At 41.9% G+C, this 24,139-nt stretch overlaps 2 protein-coding genes across 2 annotated transcripts; both read right to left on the bottom strand.

Annotated features, from left to right (window-relative positions):
• Positions 1-4,544: 4,544 nt before the first annotated feature.
• On the bottom strand, positions 4,545-5,780 carry Irgm (immunity related GTPase M). Its single transcript, XM_059246052.1, is given in 3 exon segments — positions 4,545-4,955; positions 4,958-5,059; positions 5,061-5,780. Coding segments are annotated over 3 exon segments (1,233 nt in total).
• Positions 5,781-20,412: 14,632 nt separating this feature from the next.
• Positions 20,413-21,654, bottom strand: LOC131896085 (interferon-inducible GTPase 1-like). Its single transcript, XM_059246677.1, has one exon. The coding sequence runs from the start codon at positions 21,652-21,654 to the stop codon at positions 20,413-20,415; it is 1,242 nt and encodes a 413-aa protein (XP_059102660.1).
• Between the last annotated feature and the right edge of the window lie 2,485 nt (positions 21,655-24,139).

The following is a 24,139-nucleotide window of genomic DNA, read 5'->3' as shown; positions in this document are numbered from 1 at the left end:
GGGAGGCTCTCAGGAATCCACAAGGTTGACCCCACCTTGGTCTTCTGGCAGTGGTCCAGAGGGTGCCTGAAGTGGTCTACTCTAGTGACCAGCCTAGCAAATAACCTAGCTGTCATCATAGAGCCTTTGTCCAGTGACTGATGGAGATAGATAAAGAGATCCACGGCAAAACACCAGGCTGAGCTCCGGGAATCCAACTGATGAGAGAGAGGAGAGATACTGCAGGTGAGGGATGTCGAGATCATGATGGCAGGACGTGCAGAGATGACCGGTCACATTAGTGGAAGCCCATGAACTGTGGACTGGTGGCTGTGGAAGTCCCATGGGACTGGACTAGGCCCTCTGGATACGGAAGACAGTTGTTTGGCTCGAACTGTTTGGAGGGGACCCAGGCAGGGGGATCGGGATCTGTCCTTGGTCTATGGGCAGGCTTCTGGAACCCGGTGCCTGTGTTGTGACACCTTGCACAGCCTTGGTGCAGTGGGAAGGGGCTTGGACCTGCCTAGGCTCAGTGTGCTGGATTCTGCTGACTCCCCATGGGAGACCTCGACTTGGGGGATATGGGGATGCGGGGTGGCTTGGAAAAGAGGGATGGGTGGTGGGAGGAGGGAGGAAGGGAGATCTGTAGATAGTATGTGGAGTGAGTAGAAAAATTTCTTAATAAAGAAAAATGAAAGAAAAAGTATCTGTACTATAATAGTAAAATAGACAATTTTAATTGATATTAATAATAAATTATACCTTGATATGATAAAATAAAAAAAATTTAAAAAAAGTCCCAATTAGAGCAATCCTGTTCCTGATGTCCCTTGATTGTCACAGTTTCCTCTCCTGGGCTGTTCTTAAGGTCCCCAGCTGCCAGCTGAATCCTGGAATTTCCCTTACTCTGTATTAAAAGTTTGGGCCTCAAAGCTCTCTTTTATCATTTTGACCCTGTTTTCTTCCTGCTTACTCCCCAGTTCTTCCCACAGGTTCCAAGTTTTAGGATCTCAGGAAGCGCTCTTTAGCACAGATCTAATTTGTACTATTTGCTCCCTACATTCTGCCAGCTGTGTGAACTAGCAAGACAACACCTCCCTTTCATCTTCTTTTCATCTGCTTGTCGTGAGGTCAGAGATGTGGAGGTGTCATATCCGAGGTTGATGCTCAGACTCTTTCTCCATTGTTCTTGACCTTATTCTTTGAGGACGGTGTTCATAACTGAACCCAGAGCTTGCCAATAAAGCCAGTTTAGTTAGCCAGTTTAGCCAGTTTGCACTGAGTATCCCTGGTCTCTAATTGAGAGTGCTGGAGTTACCCACATCCACTTAGCTTATATGTGGGTTTTAGGGATCTGAACTCCAGTGTTCATGCCTGCACAGCAAGCCCTTCATCCACTGAGCCCTGCCTCCAGCCCTCCTCTTGGGAATGAGACAATTTTCAATTGAGAAACAGCTACACAGCAACTAATCCTATCTTTGTGTTTGTGTGTGTTGTATGCATGTGTGTTCATTTATGTGTGGGGGTGCTTATACTCCTGCTTGCATGTGTAGTAGAGGCCAGAGGTTGACGTTGGCTGCCTTCCTTGATCACCTCCCCTGCCCCCAACTTGTTTTTTTTTTTTTTTCAAGACAGGGTTTCTCTGTGTAGTTTTGCGCCTTTCCTGGAACTCACTTGGTAGTCCAGGCTGGCCTCGAACTCACAGTGATCCACCTGGCTCTGCCTCCCGAGTGCTGGGATTAAAGGCGTGAGCCACCACCGCCCGGCCCAACTTGTTTTTTGAGACAAGGTTTCTCACTGAGTTTTGAGCTCATCAATTGTCCAGACTAGCTGGCCACTGCTTTCTTGATAGCCTACTGTTTCTCCCTCCCAGTGTTGGCATTACAGGTACATGCCACCCCATCCAGCATCCTTCGTGGGTGCTATCCGTCTGAGCTGAAGTCTTCATGCTCGTGCAGCAAACAGTTTATACCAATGAGTCATTTCTCCCTCTCATCAACTGCTCATATCTTAATCAATGCTATGAGTCACCAGCACCTTCAGAGAACTCACAAATTCTTAAAATGTGACACAGTTGAATGTAATTCATCTTCTTTTCCTCCTTCTTTCTTGATCCTCCCAAAATGCACTCTTCCAGGAACGCAATTTATAAAATATAAAATTATATTTCAAAAATATAAATAGAAATTTATTTATTTATGTTTTTACATTTGTTTCTTTATTTCTGTCTCTCTGTGTATGTAGAAGAGTTCACACTTGCCAGGGCTTGTGTGTAGAGGCCAGAGAACAACTTGTGGGAGTTTATTATCAGATTGTATAATGTGAATTTTGGGGATTGAATTCACATTTTTCAGGCTTGGCAGAACACACTCGTACCTACTGAGCCATCTCACCAGACCCAATATACCTTTTCTTATTGAAATTTTAGTGTATGTTATGTTCTTTATACGGTCACCAATATGACAATATTATATTTGGACACAATTTAACTTAGAGAATGAAGCTATGGCCAAGATAGACAGCTAGCAGGATAATAGAGGAGGTTTTCAGCTGCACACTCAGGTTTGATCCTGTCCTTGTGATTACAGTACTGAGGCCTTTCATGCCAAGCTAATCCTTGTTCTTCTTTCCTGCTGCCAATTAATTTGTGTTCCCTTTCTTCTATATTTTCTGTCCTCCTATATAATCTATTTCTTTTTAAAAGTTATATTTTGTATTATAAAGTAAAAAAAATGTATTTGTGTGTATTGCCTGCATATCTGTAAGTACTCCATGTGCATGGAGTGTGTGTAGAGGCCTGAAAACTGGAACTGGAATTTTAGAAGGTTGTGAGCTACTTGGTGGGTTCTAGGACTTGAACGTGGGTCCTCTGGAAGAGCAGCCAGTGATCTTAACTGCTGAGCCATCTCTCCAGTCTCTGTAAGTGGTAGAACCTTCAGTATATGTGGTCAAGTGTAGGTGCTTCGATGTTGTGTGAATGTCCTTAAAGAGGTTTGTGTGATCTTGTCCTTTCTATTGCTTTTGCTTCCTACCTGTGGGGTGAACAGTTTGCTTGGTTACATGTTGACCACCGTGTCAACATTGTAACAACCATGATGGTGTAATTCAGCACTGTTGTGAAATACCTAAATCAATAGATACACCCAATTTTGTCACAGAATCTTTGACCATAAGCCAACAAAAATCTTGCCTTTTTTGTTGTTTTTCAAGAGATTAATTATTTCAGGTATTTGGGTATGTTGATGGTAAACTAAGGCTTTGCCAGCCCATGCATTTTGCATCAGGTATATTCAAACTTTATCTCCGTTAAACTTAAAAATACTTTGAGTTGTTGTCGTTTGTTTTATTGAAATGAATGTCTTAGGTTCAATAACTTGCATTATAGGCTTGTTATGTGATATTGGAGGAAGAGTTTTGGGAAGGCTGTGATGCTAGCAGAGGTCATGAGGATGACACAATGATGTCAGGAGAGATGGTTTTATGGAGAGAGCAAAAACAAGTGGCACATGAGTAAGTGAAGTCCTGTGTGGCCATGAGGATGGTTGACCTCGCCAAGGACCTGCCTGACTGTGGTGGCACCTGGACCTGATGTCCAGTGTGCAGAAGTTTGAGTAATACTTCTACAATATTATTACTGCAGCCTAAACTACTATACCACTTTCTTCTTCTGTTTCTCTTCCAGCCCTTCTAACTAAGGTGCTGATCATCATACTTCATCCAGAGAAAAACAAAGTGTTAGTCCTGGGAATAGGATGTGAGATTTTCAGCAAATAAAAGGGACACTGCCAGCAGTCCAAAGGATCATATCATGGGTGTACTGGGAGTGTCAAACACCAACATCAAATGCCCTTTTTAATCAACAGTTTGTTAAGTATTTTACAGTGCCACAGATAGATTAAAGTAATTCTTCAAGATAAGTAATGACAAAAAGAGGATCTCAGGATTCTCCACTGGTCCGGGCACAGAATTATAAGTGTTCTTTAGTTACTACCGCTAGAAAGATTCTGATGAGGAGTTTTAAGAATTGATCATTCAATAACAAACTTGTGGTCTCTACAGTTATGGTTTCTTTTGGCTTTAGTTTTAAGTCTACCTGTTGAGAAAACCTATAAGTCATACCAGACCTTTTATAAACAGGTTTGTTGAGAGCAGGAAAGGGGTAAAGTTCAGGTGAGTGTGTATGTGTGTATGTGTGTGTTTGTATTTGAGATACAGAAAGGAGGGAGGGAGAGAGAATCTGAGCGAGATGATTCTGTTATAACTCAGGCCCGTGGGCTTATCCTTAAGTTTTCTCATGGTGCTACAGATTGAGAAAGACTCTCTGGTGTTAACCATTAGGTGTTATGGTCAGTAGCTGTGGGTGAATTGAGTCTGATGTAGTTTCTTGTTTGTTTTTAGTGTTTTTGTTTTTTGAGGCCAGGCCTCACCATGTAGCTCTAGCAGGAATTCACTATGTAGACCAGGCTGGCTTCAAACTCACAGACACGTGCCTGCCTCTGTCTCCTGAGTGGAGACCTGGGGTTAAAGGCAAAAGTACCACCATGCCTGGTCTGTACTTGTCTGAACTAGTTTCTTAAATATGTCTCTCTAAGAAGAACTTTGGCATCTTCAGTTACTGTGTCAAGGAAAAAAAGTTGAAAGTAAAAAGTTTTCCTAAAGTAAAGACCTGTAGCAAGGGACCCACCTTTAGCTGAGGCAAATTTCTCTAAATATTTCAAAAATTTTTCTCCAAATGTTTTTTCTTTCTTAGTTTCTAACAAATAAGGAGATTTAATGATTTCTTTCAGTTGTGCAACAGGCACTTGGGAAGCCTTTGCTATGAATTCCAGGGATTCATCATCCACTCCAAAGAGGACTCGAAAGTGGTTTAAACTTGCCTTCAGCCTCTCCGCATCCTTGTCCTTGAGGATGCCCTCTACAGGAACAGTAGCCAAAGTTCCAGGCTTGACAGCCTCCAACCAATTCGTCTGCTGCATATAGCCTTGTGCTTTCTGTCAATGGCTGCCTCAGTAATATTCGGTAAGGAATTCATAAAGTTTTGAAGTGTGTGAGTAGAAAGTTTGTTTTTCAGCAAGTCTTTTCAGGATTGGGAAATCATAGTCAGATAAATTTTTGTTAGAGATCAAGAAGATCGGTGGTACATCAAGGTTGATTTCCTTAAAGTTATTCTCATAGTAGCTTCGGATATGCTGCAGTAACTTTACTCTGTTAAAGGTATGTTTGCATCCTTTCTCAAATTCTAAATCTCTGTCCACCTTGGTTCTCATGAAGTAGAAATCCTTCTTCATCATGCTGACCGCTTTGGCGAGGTCTATATCATTTTTCCTAAAGTGTGTGGCAGAAACAATAATGAAGAAGTCATACTCATTGAATTTCATTTTCTTCAGATAATCTTTGGGTGGGAAATTTGTTGTTCCAATCCCAGGCAGGTCCCATATAACCACATCTGGAATGTTGGGGTGTCTGTATGGAGTTCTCCTCATGGTTGTCTCCACCACCCCAATTGGAGCTGATTCTTCCTCTTCATGACCAACCCCCCTGAAGGCATTGATGAAACTGGACTTCCCAGTTCCAGACTCTCCTATTACAGCAATATTGAGTGGGGTCCTGCTAATTTCTCTTAATGCATCAGTAATTACAGCACTTGCCTTCTGAATGTTTCCTTGTGCCAGATGTAACTTAATTGAAGTGATAGTTTTCTGAGAAATGATTCCGTTTTCAGCTTTATTCGTCTTAAAATATCCAATGAAGCTGGAGCATATGTCTTCATCCTTAAATATGTCGGAGAAGAGCTGACTCATGACAGTAAGCAAATAAAGGCACTGAAAGGAAGAAGGGAGAGTGAGTTGCTAGAGACTGACGTCAGAGGGATAACTTTGTGCTTTGTCCTCTCCAAACCATTGCATCATCCAGACTGATGCCTGTCACACTCTGATGGGGACTGGTTCTTATGTATTTCTATTTGCTCTCAGTTAAGTCTTTTATGATGAAAAATTTAAAACTCAACCAAAGTAAGAGTATTCATGACACCATCTGCATGAGCCCTTTAGCTTGCTTCAACTACTTTAGAAACCAGAGTAACTCTGTTGCATCTAATCTGACTGGAGTCTTCCAGGCAAATCCAAGATATTCTTTCATTCATGTATATTTCCTTCAGTACGTGTCTTCAAAGTATGGGGAATTTTAACCACCACAAGTGTAATTTCTCAAACTGAGAAGCAGATAATAACTGTCATCTATGTTTAATCAAGGTCACATCTTTCCAACAGTCACATAAACCTTCAGTTACACTTTTACTTTCAGTCATTTTTTTTAGTTGACATAATTACTAATTTACTTTACTTCTTTCTTTTCCATAACTTTGAATCTATCTCCGTGAGTAATGAAAACTTACAATAATAGTACAAAGCTTTTTCATGCTTAAAGTCCATATTAAAATTCATTTACTCAATGTAATATTTCAGTGTGCTCAAGATATTATTTAGCTCTGTTTTATTTTTAATAAAAATCATCTACCTGTGCACTGGAGAGTTCCACAGTTTGTAGAATGCTTCTAGGATGAAGAAGGCCCTGGGTTCAATCTGCAATATTGTGTAAGCTTGGCTGGACGTGAACACACATATAGATAAAAATCTTACAAACTCATCTACATGTTGGTCCATATGCAGCCAAGATTATGTATTAAAAAGCATACTAACACAGAACATAGCAATGAGCACTTTCAGCAAAGTAGCAGAATACAAAATCAACGCAAAAAATCAGTAGTTCTTCTACATGCCAGTAACAAACTTCCTAAGAAATAAATCAGGGTGGAATTACCTAAATTAACTAAACTAATTAACTATCCCATCAAATTAACTAAAATACAAACACCCAGGCATAAGCATAATCAAGGAGACCGAAGACCTTCACAATAAAAACTTGAAGAAAGGAATTAAAGATGACGCTAGAAGATGGAAAGACCTTCTGTGCTCATGAAGTGGGAGAATTAGCTCTATGAAAATAACTGTATCACTAAACCTGATCTTTGGGTACAAGGCAACACATGAAAATTCCAATTCCATTTTTTTAATTAAGAGATTTTCTATTAATTTTACATACCAACCACAGATTTCCCTATCCTCTCTGCTCCCACCCCGAGCCGCTCCCCAACCTATCCCCCATTCCCATCTCCTCCAAGGCAAGGTCTCCCATGGGGAGTCAACAGAGCCTGGTACACTCAGTTGAGGCAGGTACAAGCCCCTCCTCCCTGCACCAAGGCTGCAAAAAGTGTCCCACCATAGGCACTAGCCTCCAAAAACCCAGCTCATCCATTCTTCATAGAAGAGAAAAACCAACCTTAAAATCCACACAGATGGACAGAAGACCTATAAAAAAACCACAGCAATCCTGAATGAAGAGCAATCGTGGATGCATCATAATACCCATGAACTACCTAGAATGCAACCACAGTGACAAGAAGCAGCCTGGTATTACAGAGAAAACAAACAAGCAACCAACCCACTCCCAGAAATGCAGGCCAAGGAACTGGATAGAGGAACCAGAAACAAAGGCAACCATGGAATATTGACAGAGGCATCACAAATATACACAGGAGAAAAGACAGTATCTTCAGCAAATCATCTGGGAAAGCTAGATATTCTCATATAAAAGTGTCTAATTGTTTCTCTTTTTACTTTGTTGGGAAACCACCATTATAATTGTTCATGGGAGTAGAACTAATATTTACATTCCTGTACTCCCCCCAAACCAGCAACATTTGGGTGTTCCTTCCCTCTCGCCTCCCTCCTCTCTGACATTTGTGTGATTTTACCCTTGCTGATTAATAACTAGAGTGAGACAGAATCTCAATGGAGTTTGTGTTTTAAGAGTTACTGTGTTTATTTTCGGGGGGAGGTGGATAGCATTGTTTGCCGCTGGGTGCCTGTGTGTGCAGAAGCCAGAAGTAGTCATTGGCTTCCTCTGCCACCACTTGGTGCATATTACTCGGGAACAGGGTTTCCCTGAATCTGGGTCTTACTTCTCTCCTAGGCTAGAAATAATCAAGCCCCAAGAAATCCTCTTGTCTCTGGATCCACTCAGTGCTCGTGTTACAGGCATTTCCTGGACGTCTGCCCTGCTTGTTACATGCTTGCTGGGATGTGAACTCTGGTCATCACAATTATGGAGCAAGCTCTGTTAACCACTGAGAAATCTTTCCAGCTCCTCAGTGTAGTTTTTGATTTGCATTTTTCTGGGCTAAAGATTTTGAATGTTATTGTCAGATATTCATTGGACATTTTTGCTTCTTTTGAAGAATGTCTGTTTTGTTCAATTGCTCATTATGGATGGAATTTGATATATTTGTGTTTAAAACAGCATGTCCTATATACATTCTGTATACTTATCCATCACTGGATGAATCCAATCCCAAATGGTCACCCCTAAATACATCTACATAGAAGCAACATTAAATGGACTCATTGTCGGTTGTATATGTACATATACTTATGTCTATATACACAACAATAATTAAAGAAGTCATGAATTGGGGAGATCATGGGATGACTTTGAAAGGGGAAAAGGAGGGATAGAATTGATATAAATACATTGCTCATGTATAAAATTCTAAATAAATTTAAATTTAAAAAGAGGCTTCGTTGATGAAGAGTGAGAGCTACTTTTATCTGTGGTTATAAGGATAAGAATTTCCAATACAGTTAATGCCATGATGATTTATGAAAATGCAGTAATAAGTGCTTCTCTAGTGTCTATAACCTCTCCAATTATGGATAGTAGTCTAGGTTTACAGTACCAGGCATAAATTCCTTTCTATGAATGGGACTGAAGTCCAATTAAAATCTTTGATAATGTAAAGTGTCACCACTGCATCATTGGGGACGTCTTGCTGGGCTGGTCATTGTGGCTTCTAGGCTTTACAGCTGTGTGGGAATGGTTTTTCTGAGAAATGCTGTCTTTACAAATCAAACTTTCACCTGACCTGGAACCAAGTTAATAATGTGCTTGGAGATCACTTAAGAGTATGCACTCATTCTTCTTACATGCTGAGTGTTCTACTGGGTCAGAACCAGCTGATCTTTAAGAAAAACAATGTAATCAGTCTTACTATGTTTTGGAAGCCATGCTGAACTTGTTCCCTGATTTTCCTTTGTGACCCATTCATATCCCTGATTCAGGACAATGTAAGTATGCCTAAAGTGCAGTGGCTAGACCTAAGCCCATTTGCTGAAAACAGTGGGGTATTGAAAAGTGTCCCTCTCCCCAAGTAAACTGTTGAAAGCCACATGTGGGTATAGACTGATGACATCTGATTGTGAAATTGTGTGCTGTTCTGAGTTAATAGGGCCAAAGAATACTCTCCCCCAGCTTGTGAGGCTGCTGTAAAGATTGATTATCCCCCATTCCTCCACAGTATCATGTTTGCTGTACTGATGAATAAACATGATAGCCTTTGTTCAAGGGATCAGGTCAGAGGAGACAGCAGATCTGTTCTGACAAATCAGGCTCACTCTTGGGTAAATGACACCAAAGGTCAGTTTCTTTTCCTTCTCATCATGCTCCAGTGGGGTAAGGCCCATTGCTTGCTTTTCCCCCTTGGCACCTTGCATAGCATCTGATACTGGGAGAGCTAGTGGGGAGGCTTCCAGGTCAATTCCAGATGGATTCCTCCAAGTCCTGTGACCAAGGTGTTTTCAGTAATAGGGCCTTATCACCAAGTTCTGGGAGGCCCCCAAGGGCGATGGCAATAGCCTGGGTTGTTTCGGTGGTTTTCTGGACCCTCTGATTGACAAGTCAAAGAAAGTTTTCCCATGCCCCGTACTGGGATTTTCCTTAGATAGTCTTTGGTTCTTGGGAGCGTTATCACTCCATGTTGCATGCTTCCATTAAAATATGTGCATTTACATTTATACACATTATTTATAGATATATATTACATATGTATTTTAAAGTAGGCTTGTAAAGTAATATATTCCCCCATGGCTTTTCAAACGGCCTTAGTGTTATTTCTCCTTCAGTCTTCCCTCTCCCTCTGCGATGCCCTGCCCCCAGTTAAAGCCCCTCCTGCTTTTCCCCTTTCCTTCTTCACAGCGTGTGTGTCCGACCACCCTCGTCTATAGAGTATCTTTCCCTCCTTCCCTATGGTCCCTGTCTGTTTTCATTGCTTCTGTAATTATCTCAGATTATACACTCAAATCTAAAGATTCTCAGCTAGAACCCACAGCTAAGAGAATAAATAGCATCTGTCTTCCTAGGTCTGGTCACTTCACTCAGTAGTCATTCCCCATTCTATCCATATACTGGGACATTTCATCATTTCATTGTTTCTTTACAGTTGAAAAGATTTCCAATTTATATACACACCACATTCTTTAATGATCTATTCATCAGTTGAAGGACATCTAGGTTGTTTACACTTCCTAGCTATTGTGAATAGATCGGCAATGAACGTGGCTGAACAAGTGTCTCCTCAGTAGGATATAGACTCCTTTGAGTGTATGTCAAGGGGTGGTACAGAGGTCCACGACCAGTCACAATGCAGAGAACAAGTGACAATACAGGGAACAAGTGACACTGGGATACCCAACCCCAACTGATACATCTACAAGGCATCCATCACATCTAGGACTCAGGGGAAAATCACAGAAGAAGAGATGGAGAAACTGTAAGAGTCAGAAAACCAGGACATCAGCTGCAAATTCAGTAGAATGTGTGTGTGTGTGTGTGTGTGTGTGTGTGTGTGTGTGTGTGTTGTGTGGTAATAGAAGTCGAGATTATAAATTTGAGAGGGAGTAGTGGAGGATATAGGGTGAGTTGGAATGGAGAGAATGAGGGGTGGAAATCACATAAGAACAGTATTCATGTACAGAATTCTGAAAAAATTAAATAAAACCCCCACCAATCTAGAGTTCCATGCAGCACCGGTTACAAGCATACGTATTAACAGGAAAATATAGAACACTGGAATAGATGAATGTGTACACTGGAGCACAGTGAGCTTAGGGAATGAGTGTAAAGTGTACACTGGAGCACAGTGAGCTTAGGGAATGAGTGTAAAGTGTACACTGGAGCACAGTGAGCTTAGGGAATGAGTGTAAAGTGTACACTGGAGCACGGTGAGCTTAGGGAATGAGTGTAAAGTGTACACTGGAGCACAATAGGATGAAGAAGGGACAAGCAGTCTCTGTTAGAAACACAGACACTGGCAATCAACAATGTGACTCGGGATTTTTTTTCCTATGAGTGTAACTGAAGACTCAAAGAGCAAAAGAACGTGAAGACAAATACAGCAAGAAATTTAACTTGGATTTATATAAAAAGGGGGAGGGGGAACAGCAATAAGTACAATGTAGCAAGAATAAAGAAACTAGCAAACAAAAACCCAATTGAAATCCCTTTACTTGCTGAGCTATGCTATGAATAATTACTCAAATTAGAGGCTTTAAGGACTATGAATAAAGGCTGGAGGAACTTGGCTTAGTGGATAAGACTGCTTGCTGAGCAAGCACAAGGACTTGAGTTCAAATCCCAAGTGCCCAGTGTAAGAAAATGAAGCCAGTCATGGCCAAGTGCACCTGTGACCTCAGGGCTGGGAGACCAAGTGTCAAGAACAAGCAAACAAACAAACAAATAAGCAGACAATATCAAGTAAATAGGAAGTAACAGTAAAGAATGTTAGGAAGTTGAAAACAAACAATTTTTCCAGCTCATTCACATTAAATATCAAATCGCATAAACTGATGAGAAAACTGAACCATAAAAACAAAAGGTGAAAAACTATAGATCAATGTTAACCATAGTCATAGTTGGAGAACTGTAGTCGTATTAGGGAATTGAAAGTCTCATACACAGAAAACACATGTGAGCATGTATGTGAGTGTTCATGACCAGGCAGGAAAATATAAAGAGGTGTCTGTGAACATGTCCTGGGGATGTTGTTATTGAATGTTTATTTCAGTGCTTTGAATATTTATTTTCACTTTTGGGATTTACAGTATTTACTGCCTTTATATTTCAGAGCAATACATGATAGTATTTTATAATATGCAAACACTTAAAATGGAATTATTCAAAAATTATCTAATTGGGCACACTTAAAATACCACTACAATGTGTGGCATTTAATTTAATTCATGAAGTGTAATTTACTATGATGCTTCCAAATTTGACCAAATTTAGCAGCCAGTGTTTTACATATCTAAAAGGAAACCTACTTAAAACCTCTATTTTTATTTTATTTTTTTTATTTTTTAGATTTATTTATTTATTATGTATACAGCGTTCTGTCTGCACATATTCCCGCAGGCCAGAAGAGGGCACCAGATCTCATTACAGATGGTTGTGAGCCACCATGTGGTTGCTGGGAATTGAACTCAGGACCTTTGAAGAGCAAGCAATGCTCTTAACCTCTGAGCCATCTCTCCAGCCCCCTACTTAAAACCTCTAAACGAGAAGTTTGGCCATTTATTATCTCCCCCTTGGACAAGACAGTGATGACTCAAAGCCGTCCAGCCTTGATGGTTTTAGTCCCCACACTGGGCTTTATTCCCGATCTGTAACCAAATAGCAAGTGTGTCAGTCTGTCCAGCACCCAAAGTTCCAACTGTTATAGCATTATATGCACAGAAAGGCTGCTGATTACTACGTCTAAAAAAGTCATCATTAAAGATCTGTTGCCGTAGCCACACAGTGACAGACCATACACAAGTGTGTGAAAGCAAGCAAGCATGTGCGCGCGCGCACGCACACACACACACACACACACACACACACACACACACACACACACATACGGGGGTGGGGGTGGGGGGTGGGGGGAGGAGAGGAGGCCAGGGAGAAAGATTAGAGAAAGGATGATTTGTAGTTCAGTTTCATTGAAGATACAGCTTCTACATGTTGGCATGATTATAGATCTCAAGACTGGAAAATTCTACTAACATCTCACTGATTCACTCAATTAAAAAAAAAAATGGAGCCTTCAGTCTAAGCTTCTAAATCTAATAGGCTATTCGGTAGTGAGTTCAACTCCTCCAATTTTCCTGAGCTGTTTCTAAGAAAGCATTCCCAACTATTCTGGGGCGGTGCCAGCTTGGCTTCCAATGACTCCTGTTTCCTTACCGCCCTGGCTCTCCTTTTCAGCTGAGTTAGCTGAGCCCTGCTTCAGGCAGCTTTCCTGCCTCTGAGAGCCATGTGACTGGCACTCTTCTCTTCCTGCTGAACCACTGTTGAGAGTTTTTGATAAGGGTGTAAGTAGGGAAAGCACAGGAGGAGATGCTGTTGGAGACTTGAATCCTGAGCTACAGATCTCATGTGTGGGCTAAAAAACAAACAAACTAAAACTAAAACTAAAACTAAAACAAACAAAAACAAAACAACCCCCTCCCAAACCCATTATCTTTCTGGCTCACAGTTATGACAAAATGTGAGCTCTCCATCACCGGAAGCAGTATATCTTAGTCCTCCAAATGTCCCCTGTGCATCTTACAGATATGGCCTTGATGTTGGAATGACATACAGATGGTTTTGGAAAAGATGTTTATTTTAAGGAATGTGTTACCGATCTTGTGTCTCCCTTTGAAGAGGAAGAGGAAGGATCACAGCTGCTGGTGAACTGTCTGCAGAAATGGGGTGGGGTGGGGCCCTGGGGAGTAAGGGGAGGGTTTCAGAACAGCTATACCAGATCTGCAGGCTTTAGGCCACAGTGCTAGCAAGGCTACACTTTGGAGCCCAGGAGCAGGCAGACTTCTGTACTTCTCTGGAGTTTTAAAGCCAGTCTCTCCCCTGACCTCTCTGCTTCAGTGGACATTGGTCCCACAAAGCAGTGTTATTGCACCACATATTCACAGGCTCTCTGTGCATCTTTCTCCAGCAGATTTGAAATTTAGATTCTCAGTCATTGCCATCATTTTTTGCTGGACTCGGTAGCAGACACACTGTACTGTCTTTCTGGCTATTAAATATAGCAGTACAAAGCAAACTTCCATTATTTTGATTTCCAATGATGAAAACAACGTACTAACCCAAATTACTGATTAACATACAAACCCAAAAGAAAATATGTCCCCCAATCACCCCTGTTAGGACCTTTAAACTTAAACAATGTACAGGTCCCTTCATTTTCCTCCCTAAATACCAAATTGCAATTTTAAGTTTAAATTTCTTTTCCCCCCAGTGGAAAAGGACTCCAGTGTCTCAAGGGGAGGACAGGAATTAAAAGGTAAGTGCAGTGGCTGATGCCATTAACACTAGCATTTGTAGGCACAGGCAGGAGGATCAAGAGTTCAAGGCCAGGCTAGGTTACATAGAGAGGTCTAGCCTGGTCTGGACTACGGGAAACTTTGGAAAACTTAAATTAGGAAACAAAGTAACAAACAACAAAGCGAAGCCCCCGAGGGTTGGCCCTTAGTGCCGAGTGCCTGTACTTGCTCAGATGCACAAGATCTTATGTTCAGGTTCCTATTTCTGCAAAACAGCAGGTGAGACACATTCGGTGTGTGAGCTGCTGCAGGACTCAGAATGGAGAGCCAGGAACATTTCAGATAGATCTAAAGAGGTCCCAGGAGAAGAATAGGAGGAAAGCATCCTCACAGATGTGGTCCAGAGTGATGTGCACTTAGGTATCCACCTGCTGTGTGCTGTTAGACCGTTTCCATAGAGAGCAGGGTTGAGGGATGGGGGAGGCAAGCCATGAGGAGACCTGGGCAGGGGTGCTGGGGAAGTGGAGCACCTGGCCCTACTCTGGCCCTGCTACCCAGAAAGTCAGCTGATGCCCAGCCTCCAGCTTAGGCTGAGGTGCCCCTGGGGCACCGCCCTGGTTCTATGGCCCTGCATCAGGTGACCCCCCTGCTTGAGTCAAGCTTCAGGGCTGGACCACTCAGACCTTCTAGGCACAGGTCCTTGACTCAATTCCCCAAGTGTTCTTCTAGCTCTGTAGTTAGGACCACAGTTTTTCTCCTTCCTATGGAAAGGCTGTTTAATTAGCTCAGTTCTGATTTTTTTAATCTTCCTTTTTCTACAAACCTGTTTAGTTCAAGGCTTCCCATGACAGTCTGATGGACCTCACTGTCAGTTAAGGAGATGGCAAGCTTCTGCTGTCACCCTGGAGCCTCCTCTGTCTAACTCACCCATATCAAATCAGTTCACAGACTTAAGTTCTATTTCCAAATCCATTCACAAATGAACACTCTGCCTGTATCATCTTCTTCAAAGACCTCCTCATCCCCAGCTTTTTTTTTTTTTTTTCCGAGACAGGGTTTCTCTGTGTAGCTTTGAGCCTTTCCTGGAACTCGCTCTGTAGTCCAGGCTGGCCTCGAACTCAAAGAGATCAGCCTGCCTCTGCCTCCCGAGTACTGGGATTAAAGGCATGCACCACCACTGCCTGGCGTGACTTTGGTTTTATGTAGGTCTGAGGTGGGGTGTGAAGGTTTGATAGGTCCTAGGGGATTCTGTTTAAAGGTCATTGGGACCACTTTAGCTGTATTACAAAGTTATAGTAAAAAAACCAACATGGTATTGGCAAAAAATCCCAAACATGTTGATCACTGTAATTGAGGTGAATAGCCACAAATAAATCCCACATGTGTAGACATTTGAATTTTGATTAATAAGCCAGAAATACATACTGGAGAAAAGATAGCATCTTCAACAAATAGTGCTGGTGAACTGGATGTCAGCATGTAGAAGAATGCAAATAGATCCATACCTATCTCCTAGCACAAAATTCAACTCCAGATAATCAAAGACCTCAGCATAAGACCGGATACACTGAACTGGTAGAAAGAAAGTAGGGAACAGCCTTGAACTCCTTGGCACAGGAGAAAACTCCCTGAATAGAACACCTTGAGCACAGAATCTAAGTCCAACAATTAATAAACGTGATCTCATGAAATTGAAAAGCTTCTGCTTGGCAAAGGACAGTGTCACTCAGACAAAGCAGCAGCTTACAGAATGGAAAACATGGTTAAGAACTACACATTCTATAGAGGACTAATACTCAAAATGCGTAAAGAAGTAAAATGAATTGGACATCAAGAAAACAAATAACACAATTTTAAAAATGGGGGTATATATCTAAACAGAATTCTTAAAAGAGAAAACTCAAATGGCTTAAAGAACACTTAAATATCCACCATCTTTATTTATAATGGAAATGCAGATCAAAACTATTTAAGATTTCATTTTACACACATTAGAAAGGCTCAGATCAATAAAACAAGTGACAGCTCATGCTGGTGAGGATATGGAGTAATGGGAACCCTCATCCATTGCTGGCTAGAGCACAAACTTGTAGTCGCTATGGAGATAGGTAGTTATGGATGAGTGGAGGGAAATGAGTGGGGACTAGAAGAGGAGGCTCATGTGGGGAGGGGTGGGTTGGGGGACAAGGGATGGAATACTGTTAGAGACAGCTAAGTTTTTTAAAAACTTTTAATTGATTCTTTATGGATTTTACATTATTCATCCTGATCACACTCATCTCCCTGTCCCCTTGCATCTGCCCTCTGCCCTTGCAACCTCCCCCAAAAACGAAACAAAATTTAAAAGAACAATCAAAAACCAACCAACCAACCAAACAAACAAAAACAATAAACTGAAAAAACCAAAACCAAAACCAAAAACACTCAGCGTGGAAGCCGTAGTGCAGCCCAGTGAGTCACACAATGTACCCTTTAGTCCATACATCTTTACTTGTTAGTGTTCATTGCAGAGTCATTGGTCTGGCTGATCCTCTGGCTTCTGCTGGATTTGATAGCGGGCCCTCACTGAGACTCCTCTCAGATAGCCTGTTGTTGTCCTGTGTCCTGGAGCTCCTAAAGTTTTGGATCTGTAGGTCCATCCCCTTCACATGCTCCTACAGTTCATAGATGAGGTGGATGCTGGGGGTGGGCTAACTCATAGCCCTGCTTCTGAGCCTGGGTGGTAGCTGGATTGGTCAGGCTGCCAGCTTTCTGTCATTGTCACTACTGGGGTGAGCTCTCCAGCCCTGCCCAGGCTAGCGCACTCAATGCCACAGGCAGCAAGGAGCGGGGCTGGTTCTCCCATTCTCTCATCCTCCGGTTTGGTTCACCAGCACACACACCACCAGAGCCCGTTCGACTGTTTTGTCTAGGTAAGGTGCAGACCTGCTCTCGTGATTGCTGTAGGAGGCTTACGAAGGAGTGGGAGTCAGCTCTCCTGCTCTCATGCCTTCAGAGCCGGCTCATCTTCATCCTCAACAGCTCCAGTGTACTGCCCAGGCAAGGTGTAGAGCCCACTCTCCCATGTTCTGCAGCCCATGAGGGGCAGGGTTAGCTCTCCCACTCTAGAGACCCTGGGCCCATCTCTTGCAACTACCGCAGTTGGCAAGGGGCAGGGGTGGGCTGGGGAGGAGGGTGTCTTTCTCACACCCATCCTACCACATGTTGGCAGGGGGGTCGGCTCTCTTCCTTTCATGCCTTCAGGAGCAGCTTACCTGCACCCCTGCCGACACGGTCAGCTCAACTGTGCTGCCCAGGTGAAGTGCAGGGCCCACTCTCTCACTTGCTGCAGCTGCTGAGGGCAAGAGCCAGAGCTTCCTTCTTCTATGTCTCTAAATAGACTTCCACATAAAGTATGGCCTATGTTAAAGGCATGTCTTCCCTCCTCAAGCTTTGGATTAAAGGCATGTGTCTTTCTATCTCAAAGGTCCACGCTAGAAGTGGATTCACCCACTTCAACCCCAGTGTAAAATCTCTCACGAATGTGGCCTCCATTTCTGGATTGTAGTTCATTCCAGACACAGTCAAGTTGACAACCAAGAAGAGCTATTGGTGTTATCAAACGGAAACTCAGTGCCAGGTGTGTGATACCTGTCCCCGAGTTGTGGAGCAGGAAGTTTCCAGAAGCTTAAAAACAATATAGGCTACTGCTGTTATTCTTGATTTCTCAACAGAACCTGATGGTAGATTCTGTTGCTGAAGATACCATGTGCTTTGGTCACAGGACATAGAGAACTATTGGTACGACCAGAAAGTTTCCTGCTTTGTGGCCGGTATTGGAGAGTGCTGTGCAGGCTGCTGGACAAGAACAGTCATCATCCATCTTACCTGACTGAGGAGTTGCTCAAAGACGAGTCCCCATGAGAAGAACAATTACCTTTCTCTTCTACAGAACCCTTGGCATCTAAATTGACCACCGCCTCATGAAATCAAGCCCCAAGGCCCAGCTGCACCCTGTCATTTCCAGCTTAATTTTCTTTTACTTTATCACCTGGATTTACAGAGCCTTGTTATTGCCAGACTTATTATCCCAGAGTCCAGAGTCATTAATGCAGTTTGCCTCATCACCGGGGGGTCTGCAATGCTATCTTGTTGACAACTGTGACTCATGTTGGAATAGCATCCTGTTCTACCAAGTGTGAGTCTCTGGAGCATCTCTTTTCTGCTAGAGCCATGTCAATGCTGTGCTGTTTCCCAAGGACAAAGTTATTATCACATCCCTTCTCCTGAAATGAGCTACTGAGCCATATGTCTGAGTCACAGACCTGTGTGTTTGTGATCTATATTCTCCTGAGCCTTAAGGAGTGAATATGAGCCTAAGTGCTAGGACCCACGGACCCCTGAGCTCGGGACCATCACTTCACTGCAGCTCCAAATACATCTGCCTCTAAACAGTCTAAAGTGATGCTGTAGTTTCCTGTGGACCACATTATTCTTGGAACATTTCCAAATAGCCCTGACTTACACTGAGTCTTCAAAAGCTCAATTATATTTCACATAAAGTCCATACTCACCTAACAAAACCACTCCAGGTACCTGCCCCATAGAGATTTCTCCCAGAGTCCAAAAGAGGTGCTACAAATGGCTGGTATTCTAATCTGAGGGATATCAATTGAATCTACAAACTAAGACAATGTAAAAATTATTCTTAGGGCCTGTGACACCAAATTCTGAATTGGGACAATGGCTATTTATGCTAAAACATCTGTCTTATTATATTGCTTTTCCTAGGAAGAGATGAAGAAATGTCTCTTCAGACCACAGAAGTGCACTGAGGACAAGTTAAAGAAGTGATTCCACCCATGTCAGGTCTAATGAGTCAGTGAGTTTATTAAAGTTTTATTAGTACTTTTTATTGCCCTCTGTCATCCCCTTCAGGTGGGCAAGCACATGAGGATAGCTTAGCAACCTGGGCTCCACTTGCTTTGGGTTTTACATACAATGACAATGCATTGGGCAACCTAAGACCTTCACCTGCAGGTATTATCCATGCAAATTTCCATTTTAAGACTGCACCTACCATCCTAGGACATCACCCATCCCCAATTAGGCTGCATGTATACACCACTGCAGACAATGCATAGGATTCTCTGTAGTCCCAATAACTCATTCAGATCTACCCTTTTGTGTCTGGTTTCTATTTAGATATGACTGGGTATGGGATTGAGGAGGCTGATCACATGGGCAGTCTCACTTCCATATGTCAGCACCCATTGTAAGGATAAGACAACCAGGCCTCTTCAACTCCTCCTTGGTTCTTCTGTCCCTGTTCAAGGCATCAATTGTGTTGTATGAATTTTCCAGGGAAGACACAAACAAGTGTCTATTCACCCCGTCTAAGACCAAAAGAAACATCATTCTAGTCTAGTTTGTGAATGAGTGAGTTTATTAGAGTGAGGGTTACTTACAGGAACACAGACCAATCAGAGGCAGCTGCATCCCTGAAAAGCCCATCCTAGCAAGGAAATGATTCACCACAGCTTCAGCCATGGAGCCCCCTGCATGATTTGCAGGAACCTCAGCTGCTGCGAAATCTCCACTTCCACAGAATGCTTTTTGCCTGTATAACCTTGAGGAGAGCTTAAGTCTCTGTACTTTCTAAGATTTGTGATTTTTTTTCTTCATGAGTCTTCTTTTACTTTATATTTAAAATGTATGTCTCATGCATGTTCACATGTGTGTTGAGATGTAAGGCTCATGTTAGGCCTCAATCGCTTTCTGTCTTTTTCATCAAGGCAGGGTCTCTCATTTGAACCCAGAGCTCACAGATGTACACACTCTCTAGCATCCAGCTTGCTCCATGGTTCCACTGTCTCTGCCTTCTGAGTATGGAAGTATGAGGTGAACACTGCACACACTCAACATTTATGTGGATTCTGGAATTTGAGCTCTGTTTCTTATATCTGCATTGGCATGGAAAGTGCTTTATGTACTGTGTATTTTTTTTTGTGTGTGTATGTGTGTGTTCATGTGTGCATGTGGAGTTGAAAGATAGAGAGGAAGGTAGAGAGTTGAAGTTGGGTATTGTCAGGATCTGACATATTAACACGCATAACCCTTAGTTTTCCCATGGTGGTAGTGGGTTGATCTCTTTACACTGTAAAGAGAAGATATCATAGAGGGAATTCATCCAATGACTCCCTGGCATTAACTGTTTGATGTTGTCATGGTCAGTGGCTGTGGGTGAGTTGAGTTTGAACTAGTTTTTTGAGCATGTCACTTGAAGGAGAACTTTGGCATCTTCAGTAATTGCATCAATTAAATAAAATTGCAAGTAAAAGTCTTTTAAAAAGTAAAGACCTAAACCAAGGAGCCCACCATTAGCCGAGACAGATGTCTTCAAATATTTCAAAAGCTTTCCTTCTAATGTTTCTTCTTCCTTGGTTTCTAATAAATCAGGAGATTTAATGAGTTTTTTCAGCTGTCCAACGGGCATTTGGAAATCCTTAGCCATGAATGCCAGGGATTCATCATCCACTCCAAAGAGGTTTCGATAGTGGTTTAACTTCTCCTTCAGCTTTTTCACATCATCCCTGAGGATGCTCGCTACAGGAACATTAGCCAAAATTCCAGCCTTGAAGGCTTCCAACCAGATTAATTGCTGCATAGACTTGTGCTTTCTGTCAATGGCTGTCTCAGTAATATTAGGCAAGGAAAACATTAAATTGTGGCGCTTTTCATTAGGAATATCTGTTGTCAACGTGTCCATCAGGACTGGAAAATCATAGCTAGATAAATCATTGTTAGAAATCAAGAAAATCTGCGGTGCATCCATGTTATTCTGACTAAACGCATTCTCACAGTAACTTTGAATTTGCTGTAGCACCTTTTTTCTGTCAAAGGTCCGTGGTTTGGATTTCTTTTCATTGTCTAAATCAATGTCCACCTTAGTTCTCACAAAGTAGTAATTCTTTCCCATGAATCTGATTGCTTTGGCAAGGTCTAGTTCAAGTTTCGTAAAACGTGTGGCAGAAACAATAATGAAGAAATCATACTCTTGGAATTTCATTTTCTCCAGATAATCTTTTGGCGGAAATTTTATAGTTCCAATGCCAGGCATGTCCCATAAAGTCAAATTTTTAACTTTGGGGTGTATGTATGGAGTTCTTTCCATAGTTGTCTCTACTATCCCAACTTTAGCTGCACCTTCGTCTTCGTGTCCAACCCCCCTCAGGGCATTGATGAAGCTGGACTTCCCTGCTCCAGACTCTCCTGTCACAGCAATGTTGATTGGGATGTCATCAATATTTTTTAATGTAGCATTGATTACAGAGTTTGCCCAATAAATGTTTCCCTTTTTCAGATGAAATTCTATTAAATTGATGGTTTCCTGAGAAACGATTTTGTTTTCTGTTTTAATAGTCTTAAAATATGCAGTGAAGCTTGACTCCAAATATCCATGGTCTTCATTTTGAGATGTATCAGAAGAGGACTGACCCATGATTGTGATAAAAACAAGTCACTGAAAGAAGAAGTGAAGTAAGTTGCAAGAGATCAAAGATGCCTTTGTGCTTAGCACTCTGTTCCTTTACTATGCTGCAGCCTTGGTTGCATTCTGATATTGACTAGTTCCCATGTATTTTGTGCTTTTTTTTTTGTCAACAAGATATTCTTATTAGAGGAGAAAATCTCATTTGAGGAATTTCCCCCATCAGAATGGACTTGGGGCATGCCTAGAGAACATTTTCTTAATAGATCTTGATGTTGGAGGTCCCAGGCCATTGTGGGTGGTACCACCCATGGGCTGGTCATCCTGCTAATTTAAGAAAGCATTGTTGAACTATGGGGAGCAAGCCAGTGAACAGCATTCTCCCATGGTTCCTGCCTCTACTCCTGTAGAGTTTCTGTCCTGACTTCCCTCTGCAATGGACTGTGCTGAGAATGTGTAAGGCTCCCTAAATCATTTTCATTTCAAAAAGCCTTTGGTCATGGTGTTTTTAAAAGCAATAGAAAGGAAACTAGAATAAATTTTCACTAGCTCTTGATTGAACCTTTAATTACGGAAAAATTAAAACTTAGGTAAAGTAAGGGACAATGATATAAAAATCTGCATGAGTCCTTTAGTCAGCATTAACAACTATAAAACCATGAGTAACTGTGTTGCTTCTAGCCTGACTGGAGTATTGTATATGAAATTTAATGTCCTCTCCATCTGTGCATACTTCCTTCAGTGTACGTCTTCAAAATAATGGAAACTTAATTAACAAACATCTAGTTTCTGAAGGTGAAAAATAAATAATAATGAAATAATAATTGACATCAGTGTTTAATCAATCCCAAATCTAATGATCAGATAAATATAATTTGTCTGTTCCATTTATGTTTTCAAAAGATGTCAGTAAGTCCAGCTGTTGTATTTGGTTGAAATAGTTTTTAATTTTCCTGGATTTACTTTCCTTCTGTCTTTTTCATGACTTGGAGCTCCTCTGCATGAGAAATATAAACTTGCAATAATGTAAAACGTTTTACTCTTAAAGTTCATGTTAACATCCATTTCTTCAACACAACGTTTCAGTGTCCTTACGTCATCATTTAGATTCACTGTTTTCTTTGAAACCTTTTATTTTATGAAAGCAATCTAACTGTGCACTGCAGATGTTGGTCAATGGTAGAGCACTTTTCCAGCTTGAATATAGCCTTGGGTTCAGTCCCCAGCACCTCATCAAATGCATGTGTTTGCAGATCCCTATAATTCTGGTACCCAGGAATTAGAGCTAAGAGGGTCAGTATTTCAAAGTCATCCTTGTTGTATAGTGAGTTAGAGGCTAGCCTGGGCTACTTGAGACACTGTCTCAAAAATAAAATGAATATCATGTTCAGCAAGATGGCTCAACAGGTAAATATAATTGCTGTCAGGCCTGAGGACCTGAGTATGATTGTTGGATATTTAGTTAGCTCAGATCTCATATTTGTGTCCTTTATTTTTCACAAACCTGACAACTAGACCTCCCATGGCAACACAATGGACCTCACCATCCGTTATATTAGATCAGAATGCTCCTGTCCACTTACCAGAAAATCCTGAGTCCAGTGTATGTACTCACTGTAGGTCAGCTACAGGAACCACTGTCCACTGTGCTCCAGGCTCTTCACATGAGCCCACCTCTGCTTCCTCTGCAGGACTTATATACTCTTCTGGGTTCTGCCCCCTCCCCTCTCAGTGTGTGTTGGCCAATCATGGAGGAGCATGGATCTAGTTGCTTTTCAGAATCACCTGCATTTCCAAGAAGAGGAAAGTGAAATAAAATAAACAGCTGTTCTTCATTCTATCAACACTTCACTTCTTGGCAGAAAAAGCTGGACGGTCCTAAAATAACAATGTGGAACAGGGCTTGAAAAATGAAGGGAACACAGAGAAGCAGTTTACTAACTAGGCTAGACAGCAACCCTTGAAAGATAATTTTCCTGGTCCCTGACTCCGCAAATGCAGCGTGAACTGAAGTCACACAGCACATTGTCTGGGGTCCTGTGCAGATGCCAGTTTTAGTCTCACCCAGGACACAATCCATTTGACCCCCTCTGACTACAACCTTATTTCTTCACAATTGTGGATTCATGTTTCTTAATTATTGTCCTTCTCAACTCCTCTCTCAATGCAGGGATTTGGTCTGGCTTGGGATGGACAGATCTTACACATGCTGTCACTACCACTGTGGAGCTGTCCTGAGGTGTCCAGAAGACACTGTTTCCTTGTCCTCATCCACAACTCTGGCTCCTACAGTTCTCTCACTCTTTCTTCCACAGCCATTCCTGTGCCTTTGGAGGTAGAACTATGTATATTCCACTTAGTTCTAGGCATTTACCAATGTCTTGTTCTATGCATCTTGGCCAGTTGTGGATATTCGTATTGATTATTATCTACTGCAAATGTGAGCTTCCATGATAAGGGTCAAGCAATGCCTTAACCTATAGGTATTATGGAAGAT

Source organism: Peromyscus eremicus, chromosome 19 (assembly GCF_949786415.1).
Source record: "Peromyscus eremicus chromosome 19, PerEre_H2_v1, whole genome shotgun sequence".
In the NCBI taxonomy this organism is placed as follows: domain Eukaryota; kingdom Metazoa; phylum Chordata; class Mammalia; order Rodentia; family Cricetidae; genus Peromyscus; species Peromyscus eremicus.
The sequence above is the reverse complement of the archived record's forward strand: the minus strand, read 5'-3'. Positions and strand labels throughout refer to the sequence as shown.